Source organism: Mirounga leonina, unplaced genomic scaffold (genome assembly GCF_011800145.1).
Source record: "Mirounga leonina isolate KUSES-001 unplaced genomic scaffold, KU_Mleo_1.0 Mir_114, whole genome shotgun sequence".
Lineage (NCBI taxonomy): Eukaryota > Metazoa > Chordata > Mammalia > Carnivora > Phocidae > Mirounga > Mirounga leonina.
Window position 1 is genome coordinate 2,983,737 of NW_023270265.1, and position 19,251 is coordinate 3,002,987.

At 36.9% G+C, this 19,251-nt stretch overlaps 1 protein-coding gene across 4 annotated transcripts in view; it reads left to right on the forward strand.

Moving 5' to 3' along the window:
- ADK (adenosine kinase) overlaps nucleotides 1-19,251 on the forward strand; it is a 510,536-nt gene that overhangs the window by 472,813 nt on the left and 18,472 nt on the right. For all 4 annotated transcript variants that reach the window (XM_035022256.1, XM_035022282.1, XM_035022274.1 and 1 more), the window contains one exon: nucleotides 2,173-2,259. In XM_035022256.1, the coding sequence (XP_034878147.1) occupies nucleotides 2,173-2,259 (87 nt within the window). The remainder of the gene's footprint in view (nucleotides 1-2,172; nucleotides 2,260-19,251) is intronic.

A 19,251-nucleotide genomic window follows, 5' to 3' on the forward strand; every position in this document is an offset into this window, starting at 1 on the left:
TAGATCATTTCATTTCAAAAAATCAGAATGTTCCAAACATAATTGAACTTAAATATTACTGAACATTGTTTAATCCTTTAATAATTTAGAACACATTTCAGGATCTTGCAAATTTTCAGGGTCATTATTTTGAAGGGAGCTCTCATAATATAACTCTAGATACAGAAGATAATAGAGACTGGACTATATAACAATTTATGACAGCTCTTTTGCAGTCTTGATATTCTTATATATTTATTTGCATTAATGAGTAGAAAAGGTTAAAAATAATTCTTTGTATTACAAGAAATTGAACTTCTATGTCACTTAAGGATAAAACATCTCAAGGATATACACATGTATCCAGAAAACTGCATTCATTTAGAATTTTCAGTAGTTTAAACCAAGAAGTCATGATTCTCAAGAGCAAAGTTCCACATAATCTCTTCCATTTTGAATTAGGTTCTATTCATAAATAAAGATTTACCCAACCAAAAATCCATGACTTTTTCTAACAAAGAACTCAAGGAATTATATCTAATTATGGCTTACTTACCATTTATATGTAATTATTTTTCAAATCTGTAATCCAGTAATTAATTCTTATATTAACACTTACATTACCTAAAGTGTTTTATAGACATATTTTATTATTACATAATGTAATCCTATTATAAATGGTAATAGCATTATTAACCTAGCTCATTTTACTTATTTAGTGGCTGTTTGTTCTGACTTTATAGTTGCTAATTCTCTTTATAGTATGACTTGTACTTGGAAGTAATAAAATCAGATTTCTTTATAAATATTTATGGTATAGTCCTTTTTCCTAAATCAGACTGTAGCCCTTTCCTAATTATTTCTAGTAAAGTCTGCTTGCTTTTTTTTTTTCCGCCTGTGTAGCAGTGTGTACTGCATACTCCCTAGAAAATTTAATCCTGGATATTTATGCCTTAACTTCCAATTAATCAAAATCCTGCTAACTACCATGTAGGTCCTGGTGTTAAAAAGTGTGGAAAGTTATTTACTTAAAGAGTTTAAATAGATGCTTCTGATATGGAGTCTTTTAGCATCTACAGTCATATGGTCAAAAGGGATCACTAAGTGAAGAATCCTCTTCTTGAATATCAGTCTTTCCAGTAGGATTTTTTTTTCATTATCGTATCTGTGCTTATCTCTTGTTGAAAGTATCCATTAGTACCAGGTAACAGAAGACAGACAGAATATGCTTTTTGAGATTCTTGGGTTCTAAGGTGCTCAGTATCTCCTTTTCTGTCTCTCTTGATCTTAGGTGAGACTGAAGTTTACAAGTTTTTGGCCACATCTGTCCCCATAAGGGATGCAAATTTGTGATTTCAGAAGTTCCAGCCACCAATAAAAAGCACTGTCCAATCTTTTGCAGATGTCCTCTGGGCCAAATTTCATCACAAATAACTCCATTCCACTGGCATGTGCCAAGTTTAAAGTACTGTATTAGGTTACTTTATAGTCAAAACAATCAAGCCCTAGTCCAGACTGCTATAAGACAAGAATCCATTGCACTGTCCCTTTTGTTCTACCTAGCTTTCCCTTTTGTTAGTTGACAGTTTAAAGGAAATAGCGACTCCTTTGTTAAAAGTAACTAGATTCGGTTATTTGTAATAAGCCAAGTAAAATCAGTAATTCTTAACATTGGCATGAAGAATTATAACAGAATAGTAGTTATGTTTTTATCATACCATTGTGATTTTCTGTAGAGAAACACCCAAGACTCTTTATTTATATATTTTAAATTTACAGCTCTTTAACTGTATCCAAGATTTCACTGCCAAGAATGCAGTCAGGCTTGAAGCTTTATTAGAGATCCATGATCCAGTCCTTACAAATCTTCCTTTCACTCGTAGTTTCTGTTCACGTATTTATACTGTCCAAAAAGGTACTGCTGTGGTTTACAGTCATTCCCAAAATATGTGACCTACCTAGGTATAACTCTAACAAAACACAGTATCTGTATGCTGAAAATTACTCAAAAAAAAGCATTGTGTACAGATGACTTTGCCTTGGTTCCCAAGTACTCATGTGGAGAATATGGAACTCATGTTGTCTCTCTCTTTGAATGATGAATGGTGCAGGAGCTTCAGACTTTACTAGGTGAGTTTCTGTATTGAGTGTTACAAAGAGAAGTCAGTCTGCATTCTTTGGCTCTACTTGCAGAAAGTGAAGTCACTGCTTTTGCTGTCTTGGATCAAAACCAGAAAGAAATTGTTGATACCAATGGAGCTGGAGATGCATTTGTTGGAGGTACAGATTCATTTATTTCATACTTATAATTTAAACATTTCCTTTAACCCTTGCCTCTACTACATAGCCAAGATTTATGAATTTGATGATTTCTTCTTTTTAATGTTCTTTCCATATGCTACTATCGCTGTGAGTATTATGAGGGTATTTTACTATTGGAAAAATACTTATTTGGGGCTCAAAGATAATTTGCTATTGTGCTGTACCCCAGTCATTTTCACAAGATTAATTGTGTCTGCGAGAATATTGCATAAACAAGCTGTATCAAGTACAGTATATAGTATATTCTTAGGCCTTCAGGCTTAAATGTTAACATATTATGTTCTTCAAAACAAGTTGTGGTGAATATTACCTAAGGATGATGTCTGTGGATTATATCATTTGATTAAAACATCTGTTTCTAAGACAATAGTTAAATGTTCATAAATGTACTTTAGGAAGGGTTAAACTTTTGTCTGGTTCAGGCTTAGTAAGAACTGGCACAATTTATAAGGACTAAGTCATTTTTGGAATGAGTACTCAAAAATAAGATGAAGACAATTGGGAGATTCTTAGCTTGATGAATTAGATTGATCTAAAATCTGGTTCAAAAGTTCTTTTGATATGTCTAAACCCCTTCTAGTTAAGTGTAATTAAGCTAGACGGTGGTCTCTAGAAAACTTTAGATTCCTGAATAATAATCCAGAAGAGTCTCTCTTGATCTCTCTTTATTTCTCATAACATCAAGCTGAACAAGGAACAAAGGTAAATAGAATTGACCCTTGTCCTCCTTTCCTGGGAAGATAATTTGAATCATGGGAAATTTAAATTATGTGATGGTTTTAACATAGTATTGTTTCAAATATAGATATTCTTTTGTTTTAATGCTCTTTTTCACCAAGATAAATTTTTCGTATTTTCTTCTTTGAAATTTCATGCCTACTTTTCAATGAGCTGTTAACCAGTAGACTCATAGCATGCCCCATGCCTTATTCTTTGGAAAGAGTACATACCACAGATAGCATTCTACTCTACTGTCATGCTTGTATCTTTTGTGTCTTTGCTCTGAAAGGCTTCCTCATTGATTAGCTATTTTCCAGCTATTTTTCCTATGCCATATTTCCTCAGAGCTATAAAGTCATGTAGGCTAAAAATCTCTTATCCAGAATTGGGCTAAATTCTATAATACATTAAGGAAACACTATGGATTTCTTGTGTAAAATTGGTTAAACCAGGAATCTTAGTACATAACCTGTAAACTTATCCCTTGTGTGTGCATTATTTAAGTACTTTAAATATTTAAAACAGTAAGTATTCTATTTTTTTTTTAATATTTAGTAGGGCACATTGTGAGGCCATCATAAATATGATGGTGACCTAATTAGTCACTACCTTGGGTCCTGGGCCACCTAGCCCTGCAAAAACAGACTCCTTGACGAACACCTAACTACCTATAATGTTTCCAGTACTAGGTAAGAACATACGGACTTTCTGAGGGAGAGAGAAGTCATTCTTAAGGTACTGAAGTAGGAACAGCTAGGTACCCATTTGTGTTTTGGTAAGGATAATAAATGAACTACCTCACCAAAGCACCTGGGCTCTCTGTTACAGGATTATCAGCCTCTTTTTTATCTCACTCTATCTGCCTATGTATTTATTGTTGGGGTACAGTGAAGTAAGTAGTAAGGGAAGAGTATGGAACAGGGAGCCACAAACTTTTTTTGTAAAGGGTCAGATAGTGAATATTTTAAGTTTGCAAGTCCTATACAAGCTGCATTGCATATTATTCTTGTGTTTGTGTGCGTGCTTGCTTTTTGTTTTTGTTTTGTTTTTTTATAATATTCTAAAAATGTAAAAACCTTTTGTAGCTCTCCACTTATACAGAAACAGGCCACAGGCTGGATTTGGCCCTCAGGCTCTCATTTGTCAACCCCTTGTGTAATATGTTGGCAGCTTCCTCACTTTATTCACTTTCATCATACCCTGGATCCAAACACTGGGTTTCACTACATGCTATTGAAATCACTATAGAGAAAGTGGAAGGCAGGCTGACACTAGGCAGGACTTTACTGGTAGCCATTTTTCTCACTTTAACCCTACTCTGAGTAGGATAATCAGATCCTGAAAGACTGAGTCATGCAATGACATGAACACTCTAATGTCATTTTAGCATTGAAATACTTATGTTGGCATGTTTAGCACATTCTGTGTAAGTCAAACTGTACAGTATAGCAATAGATAGCATTTATATAGCACTTACTAGCCAGTAAGCACCTTAAGCATTTTACATATATTAACTCATTTAATGTTCATAAAAGCTCACTGAAGCAGGGCTTTTTTTTTTTTTTTTTTAAGATTTATTTATTTATTTGGGAGAGAGAGTGAGCACACGTGCACGAGCAGGGGGAGGGCCAAAAGGAGAGGGAGAGAAGCAGACTCCGCTGAGCCCGAGCCCAAAGCAGGGCTCAATCTCATGACCCTGAGATCACAACCTGAGTCGAAATCAAGAGTTGGACTCAACCTACTGAGCCACCCAGGAGACCCTGCAGTAGGTTATTAATAACCCCATTTTCCTGATGAGGAAACTGAGACACAGAGGGGTTAGGTAACTTGCACAAAGTCTCATAGCTAGAGAGTACAAGAGCCAAGATTTGACCCAGGCAGCCTGGTTCCAGAGTCGTGCTCTTAGTGCACTATATTGCTTTTCTAAACTTTTAGGGAAATCTCGTCATTAGGACTGAGAGCCACAGACCAGCCTTACTAACAAAAGCTGGATTTTGCCAAAGAGAATCTTTCTATTATCTGAATAGATGATTTCATGTATTGAACAGGAGCTTTTGTTATCTGATAGGATTCTGAGGACTCTAGGGTAAGATGGTTGCAGAAAAAAAAGAGAAAGTGAAAGGAAAGATAATCGAAGGACTATAGTCCCTGGTGAGTTTGAACCAGGAGCTTTTTGCTAAGCAGTAGAATTGATTGCGCTACAGAGATACAGAAAGACAGATCATAAACTTGCTGGGTCAGCATGGAATCTAAATACAAGGAGTTACAGGAATCAACCATTTACTAGCACTAGGCTAATGCATTCCATCTTACAATAGAGATGGTCTTATCAGTAGGAAATGCTAAAAAATCCATTGGTTAAAAACCCCAACTTCCATCTCTACGCTAGGGAAAGCCTTTCTACTAGGATTGGAAATACTCCAGCTATTGAAACATACTTCTCTACCTCGAACATGAATGGAGAGGCAATGGCAACTTTTGCATTTACTATGTAGTTTCTTTTTCTTTGCTCTATTTTATTGCCTTATTAACATATCTCCTCTCTGACTGACACATTCTATCTTTAGATAGATAATATATTCCTCCTATTACCTTTAAGTTTTGCTGGCTTAAGGGTATTTCTGTCTTTTGTGACTTTGCATAACTATATTCCAGTCCCAATTTCAAGCTCTTGGATAAAGCATCACTTCATCTACCATGTGCTACTTACATATCCCAGTACCAGAGTGCCATGTGTCCTTATTAGCCACATAAGAGATATACAACTAGAGTACATCATAGGTTTTCATGTATAATTTTAAAATGAGTATCCCACATGTACATAAATTAAATTCATAGTTCCATCTCAGGGGTTCAGTAACAGTGACAATTACCTCTAGCCTCTACAAGCATGCCTCCTGTTCTATTTGGAGAGCTTAAGCACTCTGTAACATTTGCCCTTTATTTGTCCGTAACCAGGCCTGATGGAACTACCCTTTTCACATGCACCCTCAAAAGCCCAAGTGGTACGATTGTACCCTTGGAAATGGAGACAATTCTATAATCTCTAAGTGTGATTTCCTAATTTCCCAGGTCAGGAGAAAATTTCTTCCTGTTGTCCTGCTGTGCTTTGTCACAGCAGGTCTGCCTTTTCATTTGGAACCCTCTTTGTCACTGCCATAGTAACAAATGGAAACATTGAGAACATTTTGTGACAGGCACTGTCATTGTTCCTGGTGAAATCTCTTCCCCTGTGTCTTCCCAGTAAATGAAACTGAGAAGAAAAATCATAACAAATAACATGAAAGAGGACCTAATCAATATGTTCCCAGTGGGCTGTCAATACCAGCCTGTGTTAATCTAATATGATTTAGTTGTATGTTTTATGGCAGCTGTAGGAATATGGACTAGACCTACAAATCATCTTTAGACTAAAAGTGAGTACGCCTTTGACAGATTATACCCAAGCACATATATATAGCTCTCAGATAAAAGACTGAAGACCTCACCCAAGGACCAACATTCTTAGGATTAAAAAAGCTTCGTTAAATGTGGTTAAGAGCCATATATAGCTTAGAGCAGTTTCTTTTGAATGACAGTAAAGTAAGTGTGCTACCTCTATTACTTTTTAAGTTTCTCATGACAGGTTTAGCAGGGAAAATATATTACCCTAAAAGATAATACCTATAGCATACACATGACTATTAAAGCCACTTAGCAATCCCAATGTAAATAATTATCCTAGTTCCCATCTAATAAAAAGAAGCATTAATTTTACTTTCTAATTCATTTTCAAAAAATTTTTTGGTTAAGAAAAAAAGATTTAAGTTTCTAAAACAAGGATGCTATTTCCTTCTCATGTAGCACATGGCTGTACTTTGGAGAGTCGTGGGGATTCTCTAAATTATCTTTGTATTTTCTAGTCTCACCTTGTTTGTTCCCAAACATGTGTAGCTTACTCTCCCATTCTTCTTCTTTTTTTTTAATTTTAAAGATTTTACTTATTTATTTGACAGAGAGAGAACAAGCAGGGGGAGTGGCAGGCAGAGACAGAGGGAGAAGCAGGCTCCCCAAAGAGCAGGGGGAGCCTGATGCAGGCTCGATCCCAGGACCCTGGGATCATGACCTGAGCTGAAGGCAGTCGCTTAACCAACTGAGCCACCCAGGTGCCCCTCTCCCATTCTTCTTAATTGCTGCTAAATTGTGCTCTGCAAAGAAGTGGTGCAGAATTCTTGTGTTTTTCTTTTTTTTTTTCTGCACCACCACCTTTCTTAGCTGTCCAACTCAGAAAACTAGAAAATAACTTAAATATGTTATTTCTCACACTAATTCACTCAAAAATCAGAACTTTCATAGGACCTTTGTATGCAGAGGATTTATTTGATGGGGACCAAGATGAGAACTGCATACTCTTACCCATCCCACACCCACACCCAAGGAAACAATACCTTTCCCTGTCTGTTAACAATAATACTGGTCCCTGTCTTAAGTAGGACATCTTTGGTATTTGATTTCTTAAGCAGCAATTTTCCTTAAAACCATCAAATGAGGTATGAAATTGACTTCATCATTAGGAATATGAAATTCATAACAGATAGCAGCTCAAATTCATGGAAGTGGAGGGGAGATTCACACCTTGCACACTCATAGAAGACTTCATGACATGCTATTCTAGTGTTAACATCCAGACATTTAGAAAAGCTCATGTGGGACCAGGAACAAATTTCAAGAACATTGCCTAAGATTATTTAAGCCTTTGATGGTTAAAAGAGGTAAAGATGCTTCTCAAGCCATGACAAAAAAGAGAAATAACTTTAGTTCACATGGAATACTGGATGATTTTAAGTTGTAAAGTCTGGAATCTCTCACAAGCATGAATGTTTCCTCAAAGATCTAGTATCCTGGATGGCCTTCACCTCGAAGCAATTATAAATAGACAATGGCATTCAAAGGACTTTGTCTTCTGGAAGTTTGGATACGACAAAGATAGTCTGAGCCATGAAGACTATCCGACCCTGAAGCTCAAATATGAACCTAAGTTTCCTATATTTGAAGATTACTAAGAAATGTTTATTCCAAGAAAACAATGTTGATGTTTATAAGATTGTATTTAGTGGCAGAGGACCAGAGGAAATGTTTTAAGCAAAGTTAATTTTCTTAAAACTGTGACATGGCAAAATATATGTGTATCAGCTTCCTGCCTTAGAATATTTGTGAGTCAAATGGAACCCACTTAAATTCATTAGTGGCCCCAGCTGCTATTACATGGATTTGGTCAGTTTTATCTACCCTTATCTGTCTGATTCATATAACATGTATTAGTTGTATAATTAATAAACTACCCCCAAAACTTTTTGACCTAAAACAACAACCATTTACTTAGCTCCACAAATCTGTTCATCGGCAACTGGGCCTAGGCTCAGCTGGATAGTTCCTCTAGTCTCAGAGGTACAAGAGATTAAGTATGCCCAAAATCACAGTGAAAACCTGGATTCAAACTCAGAGTTTGACCCCAGAGTTCTTACCCCTAATTATTTTGTTATACTCTGCTCTATTAGTATATCATCTTATCTTCCCTTCCAAGGGAGGAGAAATAACCAAAATGGTTTTCTAAGCACTAGTCCATAGACTGATGCCTATCTATGATATGACCTAACAGATTTTATCAGCCAATACCAAGATGAAAAAAGGTAGGAGCAATATAGTAAGTTTTCATGAAGCTAAATGTATTCAGTTTTAAATCTTGTCTCATTTATGTTCGAATTTGGTACAATGTACCTTTTATTGACTTTGTAATTAATAAAATCAAAATAAATAAAATCAGGTTCATAGTGCTGATACATATAGCCTGGCCAACCCAGGGACCTAACAGAAGTTTTATTCATGGTAAATAAGTCATTAGAAACAACTTGCCAAACTTCTTATATGAAAATTTGTATAATACATAACCTCTGATGTTGTAAAGCTATTTACCATCAGTAGGTCTGAATAAAACAAAAATTAGCTACACAATTACTAAATTTACAACTATTCTCACCTCAGATATATGAATTCCCAAATCTATGGTATGAACACAGGCTCTTAATTTATTTTTCATTTAATTATCCAGTTAACATTGACATTTTATAGAGATGAGATACGTTTGTTTTATTTCTAGTCTATGAAATAAATGGCAGATTAAAAACCAGTTTCTTTCATCAAATGCTCTTAAAATTTTAGAACCACCCTGCTTTGAGAACTTGTCATTTGATCAAATAACAATTTTTCAGTTGAGTTAAATAATAACAATATTAGTTATCTTGCTTATGAATTAGGACATATATAAGCTCACATAAATAAGCTTGTTATCATCTCCTTATTCTAGGACAAGGTATGACCTTGTCCTGATGAGTCTTTTTGCTTTTAACTATATACTTAATATGTTAGTGCTGAAAGGGAATACTTTTTTTTAAGGATTTTATTTATTTATTTGTCAGAGAGAGAGCACAAGCAGGGGGAGCAGCAGACAGAGGGAGAAGCAGACTCCCCACTGAGCAAGGAGGCAGATGCGAGGCTCAGTCCCAGGACCCTGGGTCATGACCTGAGCTAAAGGCAGACACTTAACTGACTGAGCCATTCCCTGAGAGGGAATATTTTTAAAAATCACATTTTCTGGTTTTCAGGTTTTTAAACTGTTTTCAGTCATGAAACTATGTTCATTTGAGGTCTTACCGGAATCAGAATGAAATGAGATTAAACAAATCCTCATTTGGCCTTACCTACATTTTATTTGGTGGCTTATAAAATAACTACCTGGAATAAGTCAATGGTGGGTGTGAAAACCATGATCTGTTCAGAAGTCCCCATTTGATGGATGAGGAAAGTGAGTCCCAAAGAAAAGGAGTTAATTGCAAATATGCAATATTAGGAGCCAGATCTCCTGACTTGTTAATTCATGGTCCAGTAATTATACATGTTAATAACCCAAATGAAAGTTGTCTGTTGAGCAGTCTGTTATATAGGCCTCTTGGAAATATAGAAGTCAAGAGTCAATATCCCAAATGGATAGAAGCCTTTGATGTACTTTTTCTTGGCATGTGGGTATCCAAGATGTTTGACTTCAACTTATAAACAGAAGCATATGCCACACTTTTGTTTTGGGAACCACATCAAGAGATCACACTTTAGGGTGCCTGGGTGGCTCAGTTGGTTGAGCGACTGCCTTCGGCTCAGGTCATGATCCTGGAGTCCCTGGATCGAGTCCCGCATCGGGCTCCCTGCTCTGCGGGGAGTCTGCTTCTCCCTCTGACCCTCCCCCCTCTCATGTGCTCTCTCTCATTCTCTCTCTCTCAAATAAATAAATAAAATCTGGGCACCTGGGTGGCTCAGATGGTTAAGCGTCTGCCTTCGGCTCAGGTCATGATCCCAGGGTCCTGGGATCGAGTCCCACGTCGGGCTCCCGGCTCGGCGGGGAGCCTGCTTCTCCCTCTGACCCTCTCTCCTCTCATGCTATTTCTCGCTCGCTTGCTCTCTAAAAAATAAATAAAATCTTTTTAAAAAATAAATAAATAAATAAAATCTTAAAAAAAAAAAAAAAGAGATCAAACATTAGGTTGAAAATTCAAATTCTAACCTGATCTTGTACATTTTTGTTTCATGAGGAGGAATGATCTTTAAAGCAGTATTTTGAAAGGGGTTGGGGCAGAGGGGCAACTTACCTATACGAGTAAAACATACTGTTTCGTGGTCCTCTTCAGGGTCTTTCCTGAATTGGGGGCATTTAAAAGTTTTTGGGTTTGGAGTTTTTTTTAATTTGCATGCAGTATCCCATGCCATTTTAACAGAATCTAACAGGTTTCCATTTTCAGACACCAGAAAAATGAAATAAGTTATCCTCATAGTTATAGCACTGGCCGCTTAACTATATGTTTTACCGTGCTGCTCAGTTGCTCACTTTGTATGGGAGGATGTGTGGTGCTGAGCTATTGCAAAGGAGCCTTTGCTCTGAACTCACTTCCTGTCCGTGTCAGTCCCTGCACCATCTGACACCACTTAGGCTTTGGTTTTCATTATGCAAATACCTACTAAGTCAGACCTTACCCTAGCAGGCAAAGTAGCTTTTTAAGTTATTTCAAAATGTAATGTTTGTTGACTTTCTTTTCCCAGAAAAATCTGTGTTTTCTAGCATATGGGTCATAACTTGTTACTTGAGTTCATGACTAGTTGGTAGTCAACATGAAGTCAAAGCATAACAAAACAAAATTTTACTAACTAGGCCACATAGAAAATGAAAGAAAAAAACTTTACATGCAGAGCACTTTTCCGCTGGGGGAAACCATTGCTTTGTCACATCTGGGTAGTCTAAGCTAGCCAAATTGAAGTGGGAATTTCCTGCCAGATGTTAGTCCTTTGAGCAACCTGTGAACATTGAAAAGAGGGTATGAGAGCTCTTGTTCAGTAGAGCTATCGCCACTGTAGAAGCTTGCTCCTAATAGGTAGCAGACATTTTTATGTACTACTAGTTAGGAGGTTGTGTGGCCTGTCTAAAGCTAGCACTGTTTGGTCTTGTTAAATACATAAATATAGGAGTTCTAATTTGGAAAGTACAACATCAGGTCTCAAAGATATTATAGCAAGAGAATACTACACGGCAATGACCTCCCAAACATAGATGACAAAAGTTTTGTTTAATTAATAAAAAGAAGGTAAGACTGAGCCACCAGGTACTCCAGATAACTTGAATAAGGTCATTTTACAGAGTCACCGATGACCAAAATAAACCTCTAAATATGAAGGAAAATAAAGTAGCTGAAATGGCAGGGAAAATACCAAATATTTACATCAGCTTCCTGTTCCAGATGCACATGGGAATTAGGAAGCAAAAATTTCATTCAGAAGAGTTGTGCACAAAAAGTAGAAATGCTTTTATCCAACTGAAACAAGAAACGTTTTTAAGGGGAAAAAAAAAGACTTTCCACATGATCTCACTGTTTTTGTCATCCTCTGTAAAGGAAAATATTGACATTTACCAGACTGTTTGCTCCAGCTTTCTGATCTCCTGCAGTTTATTTTTATAACAACCTTATCGATGGGCCTCTTACCCAGCTCTCTAGGTTTAACTGAGTTGAGTCGATTTGTTACCACAGCTTCAAGTAGCTGTTACAGAACAAGCAAGACATCCTAATAAAGCTGTAAATGTGTTTACTCAAACAGAGTATTGATTTAACTTGGAGAGGGAGAAACCGGTGCTTAGCACAGTGTCAGAGTGGATGAATTTCACTGCAGCTTTTCATTGTCATCTGTCATGGTTGTGAAACACTAAGTAAAGCCATCAGAGGATAATTAGAAGTACCAGAAATTTAGCCCCTAAAATCAGTTAACCGCTTGGGAGTTTTGTAGCTTAATTAGCTTTTATTAAAAATTTCCTCTAGTAATAATAGTCAAGCACTTTTAATGTTGCTTTCAGGTAGAGCAAGATTTCAAGGTTGTGACTTGTTAAATATATGAATTTAATGGGTAAAGGTTTTCCAGACTTTTTCTCAGTCTAGTAATTAGACTAACACCAGAACACAATGTAAAGGGACACTGATCTATACTCATACCAACAGAAGAAGCAAGTGATTTTTCTGAAACATCAATTTTAAAGTAGTAAAGCAATTACAAAATATTTAAAACACATGTTGTAGAAAAACTATCCTGTTAACATCTTTATTAAACTTAAATGTTTTTGTAGCACAACATGACCTAGACACATAAAACTGTCAATGCCACCCTTGTTCCTAAATACCATTCTTCATTAAAGAAGAATCTAAAATATTCTAGCTGCTATAAGTTAGTCATCATCTTAAAGATAAAAGTTGATGCACATCTGTGTAAAAGGAAAGGTCAGACTGAGGGGTTGCTTACTTTCTATAGAAACTGAACTAGCTATTAAATTTGATGAAAGGTATTCATATAAACACTCTACCTGCCCTCTTGCGAATGGCTGGAAAAACATCATAGTCTGAAAAAAATCACTCACCTGGGATGATGAACACAAAATTGAAAACTTATAAGTTTGACCATTAGATTTAAAATTAGTCTTCCTCTCATAGCTGTAATCATTTATTCACTGCACTATAGTAAACTTCCCATGCCCTCTGGTGCTACTGCCCCAATCTGCCTAAATGACTAATAAAAATAATGATAATCTGAGAGATGACCTCTTCTAAAGCCTAGATGCAACAGACTCTGTCAAAAAGGGCAGTGAAAGATGTTGGGGGGGTGCGGTTCTTTTTTTTTTTCTTTTAAGATTTTAGTTATTTGTGTAAGAGGGGGAGAGAGCACAAGCAGGGGGAACAGCAGGTAGAGGGAGAAGCAGGATCCCCTCTGAGCAAGGAGCCCGACGTGTGGCTCAATCCCAGGACCCTGAGATCATGACCTGAGCTGAAGGCAGACGCTTATCCGACTGAGCCACCCAGGCGTCCCAGAGAGCTGCAGTTCTTTGCCTTTGAAATGCTATGTAGTTATAAGCCAAATTCTGCCCTGAGTTAATTAAGTCTTTAAGCCATGAAATAGTAGATTATAAAGTTTTGTTACATCATGGAACACCACCAGAGCTCTTTCTTTTAATTTTTCAGAAGATAGAGGAGGAAATTGGTTTTCCACAGTTGTATTTATTTCTTTATTTAAGTAAGCTCTAGGCCCAACATGGGGCTTGAACTCATGACCCCAAGATCAAGAGTTGCATGCTCTACCAACTCAGCCAGCCAGGTGCCCCTTTATATCTTTATTCTATATTAAAGTATTCAGAAGCAGAGGGAAAAGAAAGGATATGGATTTATGATTATAACATATCATCCTGTTTTTTTTTTTTAAGGTTTTATTTTATTTATTTGACAGAGAGAGACACAGCGAGAGAGGGAACACAAGCAGAGGGAGTGGGCGAGGGGGAAGCAGGCTTCCCGCCGAGCAGGGATCCCGATGCAGGGCTCGATCCCAGAACCCTGGGATCATGACCTGAGCCGAAGGCAGATGCCCAATGACTGAGCCACCCAGGCACCCCACATCTCATCCTATTTTTTACATGTACATTTCAAAATCCCCACGATACATCAATATATTTTGTTCTATTCAATCTTCTTACCTCACAACTATGTGAGGGAGCTTTTTGGCATGGAAGGGAGGACGAGATACAGTAGGCAGCCATACTTCAGTTTTAAGGGACTGTTTCATCTGACTCTTTTGAACAAAAGAAACAGAAACTCATTTCATTTAGCTCAGGATAAGGAATTTTTTTAAGGAAGCGCACAAGCATTAAGGAAGACATTGTAACAATAATTAAGACGGTGGGTCACAAGATACAGGTTTGAGTCCTGGTACTGCCATTAACTAGTTGTAGGACTATGGACAAGTTAACATTTCCTAAGCCTTCGTTTCCTTATCTATAAAAATGACGATAAGGAGCACCTACCTCATTTGGGTTATTATGAAAGTTAAATAATGTGTGTAAAGCATCATATGGCCTCATTAAGTGCTATCTGTAATAAAAGGAATCTCAAACAAGAGCCAAAACTGGACAGGTTTTCACTGAGAGTGGAGCCAGATGGTAATTATAGATTCAAATCAGTTCTAGAGACCTGAACAGCAGATATTCCTGGATCTTCACTCCAGTGCTTAACACAGTAATGTTATTCAGCTGCCATTGCATGTGGGCTTCCTCCTACCTCATAATCAGCTTTCTGGTCTTTCTTTGCTTTCCATTAGCTCAGTTTTGGTGCCATTCATAAGTAGGACACTGGCAGGACCATAAGTTGTTTGCTCTTGGGTCATATGCCCTCTCCTTGGTTCAGTTAGTAGTAAGGATTGATTCACCTGCACAAAATCTATCAACCATCCCCCTCAGCAGTGCTAGAGAGGAGGTGATTTTTCTTAAAAGGGTAATGGATAGATGGATGGGTTCTATCAATGTGTATGTTTGTATGCCTATCTACACCCTTTTTCTCATAATTATGGTCCTAAAAGTTTTCCCCACAGTACAATCCATCTATCACACAATACATGGAACATGAAATACCCTGAATCTCAAGCTGGAAACCTAGGATTCAGTTTTTTTATTAAGTTTTTATTTTAATTCCAGTATAGTTAACATAGAGTTTTATATTAGTTTCAGGTGTACAATATAGTGATTCAACAATCCATACATCACCCAGTGCTCATCACAAGTGCCCTCCTTAATCCTTATCATCTATTTTACCCACCACCCCACCCAACTCCCCTCTGGTAACCATCAGTTTGTTCTCTATAATTAAGAGTCTGTTTCTTGGTTTGTCTCTCTATTTTCTTCCCTTTGCTCATTTGTTTTGTTTCTTAAATTCCACATGTGAGTGATCATATGGTATTTGTCTTTCTCTGACTTATTTTGTTTAGCATTATACTCTGTAGCTCTATCCACATCATTGCAAATGGCAAGGTTTCATTATTTTTTATGCCTGAGTAATATTCCATTGTGTGCGTTTATACATACCACATCTTTATTCATCTATGGACGGACACTGGGGCTGCTTCCATATTTGGCTATTGTAAATAATGCTGCTATAAACATCAGAGTGCATGTAACCCTTTGAATTCGTGTTTTTGTATGTTTGGGGTAAATACCCAGTGGTGCAATTGCTGGGTTGTAGGGTATCTCTATTTTCAACTTTCTGAGGAACCTCCATACTGTTTTCCAAAGTGGCTGCACCAGCTTGCATTCCCACCAACAGTGTACAAGTGATGCATTCCTTTCCATCTGTCCATACCTTCAGTGAGTTCTTTGAGACAATTTTTAGAATATATCTCATATCATCTTACCTCAAATCCATCCACTTTTCTCCCATCAGTTTAGGCCAGGCCTGCCATACTTTCATTCTTACTTACTCTCCATTCCATTTTCTACACAGTAGCCAAAATAACGCTTTTAGGAAGAAATTGAATTACTTCACTTCCTTGCTTCAGTGGCTTCTAGTTGAACTTAGACTAAAACTCCAAACTCCTGTAGTGGCCTGAAAGGATCTATATGATCTGCTATGCATGAATCTGTATTTCATGCTGCTCTCAGCTTTGCTTACATGCTCTGGCTATATTGGTCTTCTTCTTTTAGGCCTTATACACTTTGCACGTGGAGCTCCCTTAGTCTAGAATTGTCTTCCCCTACTCTTTACATGGCTATCTCTTTCTCATTCTCAGTTTCAATTTAAAAGTCACCTCTTCTCTAATTATCCTATGTAATGTGGGTCCCTTTGCTCTTATTCTCTACTGCTACACACAGTTATTTTCCTTAACAGCACTTAACACTCTCTAGAATTATCTTATTATTTATTATCTTAGTTATCTTAATTACTAACTTATTACTTGGGATTTTTTTTTTATCTCCCTCATTAAAATATAAGCTTCAAGAGAACAGGGACTCCATGTGTCTTATTCTCCAGTGTATCCCCAGGACCCAAAAGAGTGCCTGGCATAGGGTAAATACGCAGTAAATATTAGTTTTATGAATCAATCAATCAATCACATGGCCAGCTGCAAGCAAACTTGTACCCTACCATCAAATAAAAACCATTCTAGTCAATAGATCTAAGAAACTGTTTATTAAAGGATTTTGTCAGAAGGTGTGGAATGAGGGCGCCTGGGTGGCTCAGTTGGTTAAGCGACTGCCTTCAGCTCAGGTCATGATCCTGGAGTCCCTGGATCGAGTCCCACATCGGGCTTCCTGCTCGGCAGGGAGTCTGCTTCGTCCTCTGACCCTATCCCCTCTCAGGTGTTCTCTCTCTCTCATTCTCTCTCTCTCAAATAAATAAAAATAAAATCTTTAAAAAAAAAAAAAAAAAAAAGAAGGTGTGGAATGAGTCAGGAAATAGCAGAGTAGGCCATACGTTAGTATCAGGTCGCTTTTATTTAAAGTTAACCCATGCTAAAAAAATTATTTTTTAATTTAAAAAAAGAGTAACCTGTGCTAACGTGTATGTAACTAATCCAGTGACAGAGAGACTGATCGTAGCTACCTTTTTCTTACTGTTACTTAAAATAGAGGTAAATATGGAGGGATGCCTGGTTGGCTCAGTCCATAGAGCATGTGACTCTTGATCTTAGGGTGGGTCATGAGTTTGAGCCCCACGTGACACATAGAGATTACTTCAAAAAAAATAGAGGTAAATATGGAGAGTATACATGTGTTAGGAAAGAAAGCAACATCTAATATCAATTTCCTAAGTATTTATAATACAAATAAGAAAACTAATTCTCAAGATCGTAAATCTGTAAATCAGTTCCTGCTAATAGGCAGTAGTAGCATACAGGTCAGAGGCTTCACTCAAGATTTCACAGAATATATTGAAGTTATTCTGTAGATGTCTAAATTTGGTTTGCCAAAATGCCCAGTGAATGTCCAGTGCATCAAATAATAGCACTTCTGTCCTGTCCTACCTAGGATCTTTGCTGGTATTCCTCCACTGACAGGTGGGAGTGGAGTTAAAAGTAGATCCTCCCCAGAGAAAGCAATAAGAATCTCTAGTGAAGAGCACTTGACATGAGCTGAGTCTGGGACAAAGCCCATATTTCATTGTCCACACAGTTTCCTCAGCTTTAAGCCACAGAATTGTCCTTAACTGCCTAACTTTTCATCAGCACCCACATCAAATCACTAAACCTGTTTTTTCTCTTTCCTATCCTTATTATCTATCACCTAGAACAGTGGTTCTCAAACGAGCATGCATCAGAATCACATGGAAGACTTGTTAAAAGACAGTTGCTGGGCCCTATCCAGTTTCTGATTCGGTAGGTCTAGAGTGGGACTTAGGTGATCCAGAGACCACACTTTGAGAACCACTCCTAAAATATTGCACTAGATTCCAATTTGATCTCTCTGCCAACAGTCTCTTTCCTAGTTAAGTTCATACTTCACACTTCTGCTAGGATTATTTTTAAAGTATTTACATAGTTTTCTCTCCTAAAACTATAAAATTCTCAAAGACAAACACTATGTCTTATCCATCTTTGAATCATGATGTCTAGTAATGGTAGGCATTCGAAAGCTGTTGACTGATTGAATAAATTGATGGCATTCTGGGTTTTTACTTCTTTTTCATTTGCTTCTTATTATAAAACATTAAGTATAGGAGTGGTAGTAGCATGAGTCTAATAAATTGAGGATTAGACTAGTCAGAGTTTTAGTATGTATCTTATTCTCTAAAGCAGCTACATTTAATAAAACTACAGCTTTAAAAAAAAAATACAGCCTTTAGGTTGACCATTTCATGTGCCATGTGGCAGCATGTATCTGGTAACTTGATCTAGAAGATATAGCAGACCAGTTTAAGAAAGCACATAAATCATCACTAAAGTGTAGATATCTAAGAAAGGTAGAAAACAAACAAAGAATTAAAAAATCAAATTGACCCAGGAAAGACTGAGAGCAAATTTTTTACAGGGAGAAGGATGGGGGAATACAGAATTCAGCACTGTTAGTTGCTGTAAAATATTATATCAGGTTTGCTTTAATTACATGGTAATGTCCCAAAGAACAAAGGTAAATTACATGATGACTTATGTTACTACTCCCACATTATCTCTTAATAACTATGTAATTAACTTATCACTACTATACAGTGTGTAGTTTGATATTACTCATGTATAAAGAACATTGATAACTTAAATGAATGAGCTGGGGTCGGGCAAGGGATGGAGACAGTAGGGAAATCATAGTATTGTAACATTCAGGAATTCAAATGATTCATTAGATCATTGACCCAGTCCTCAAGGATCTGAGCCAAAGCCTTAGAAAAGTACCAACGGATTCTGAGATGAACTATGCAGCTTTCTGAAGACAAAAAACATACAGTAAATAAATTTACCCAACAGTGGACTAGATAAGTGAGTTTGGTATAATGCATATACTTTTAAACAGTCCATTTTGTTTGAGGAGGTTTTTCTTTTTAAGTAAATATTAAGACTTTTTTTTTAATGGAAAAACCATTCTTTCGGTCATATCATTTTACCAAAACTTCTTAAGTTTATATGTGTGGCCCATGTGGTGAGGATGTGCAGCACCAGGAACTCTCATTCGTTGCTAATGGGAATGCAAAATGGTACAGCCACTTTGGAAAACAGTTTGGCAATTTCTTACAAAACACCCTCTTACCATACGACCCAGCAATCATACTCCTTGGTACATATCCAAATAAATTGAAAACTTATGTCCATGTTAAAATGGATGCACATGCTGATAACAGCCATTATCAATTTAATTGGCAAAAC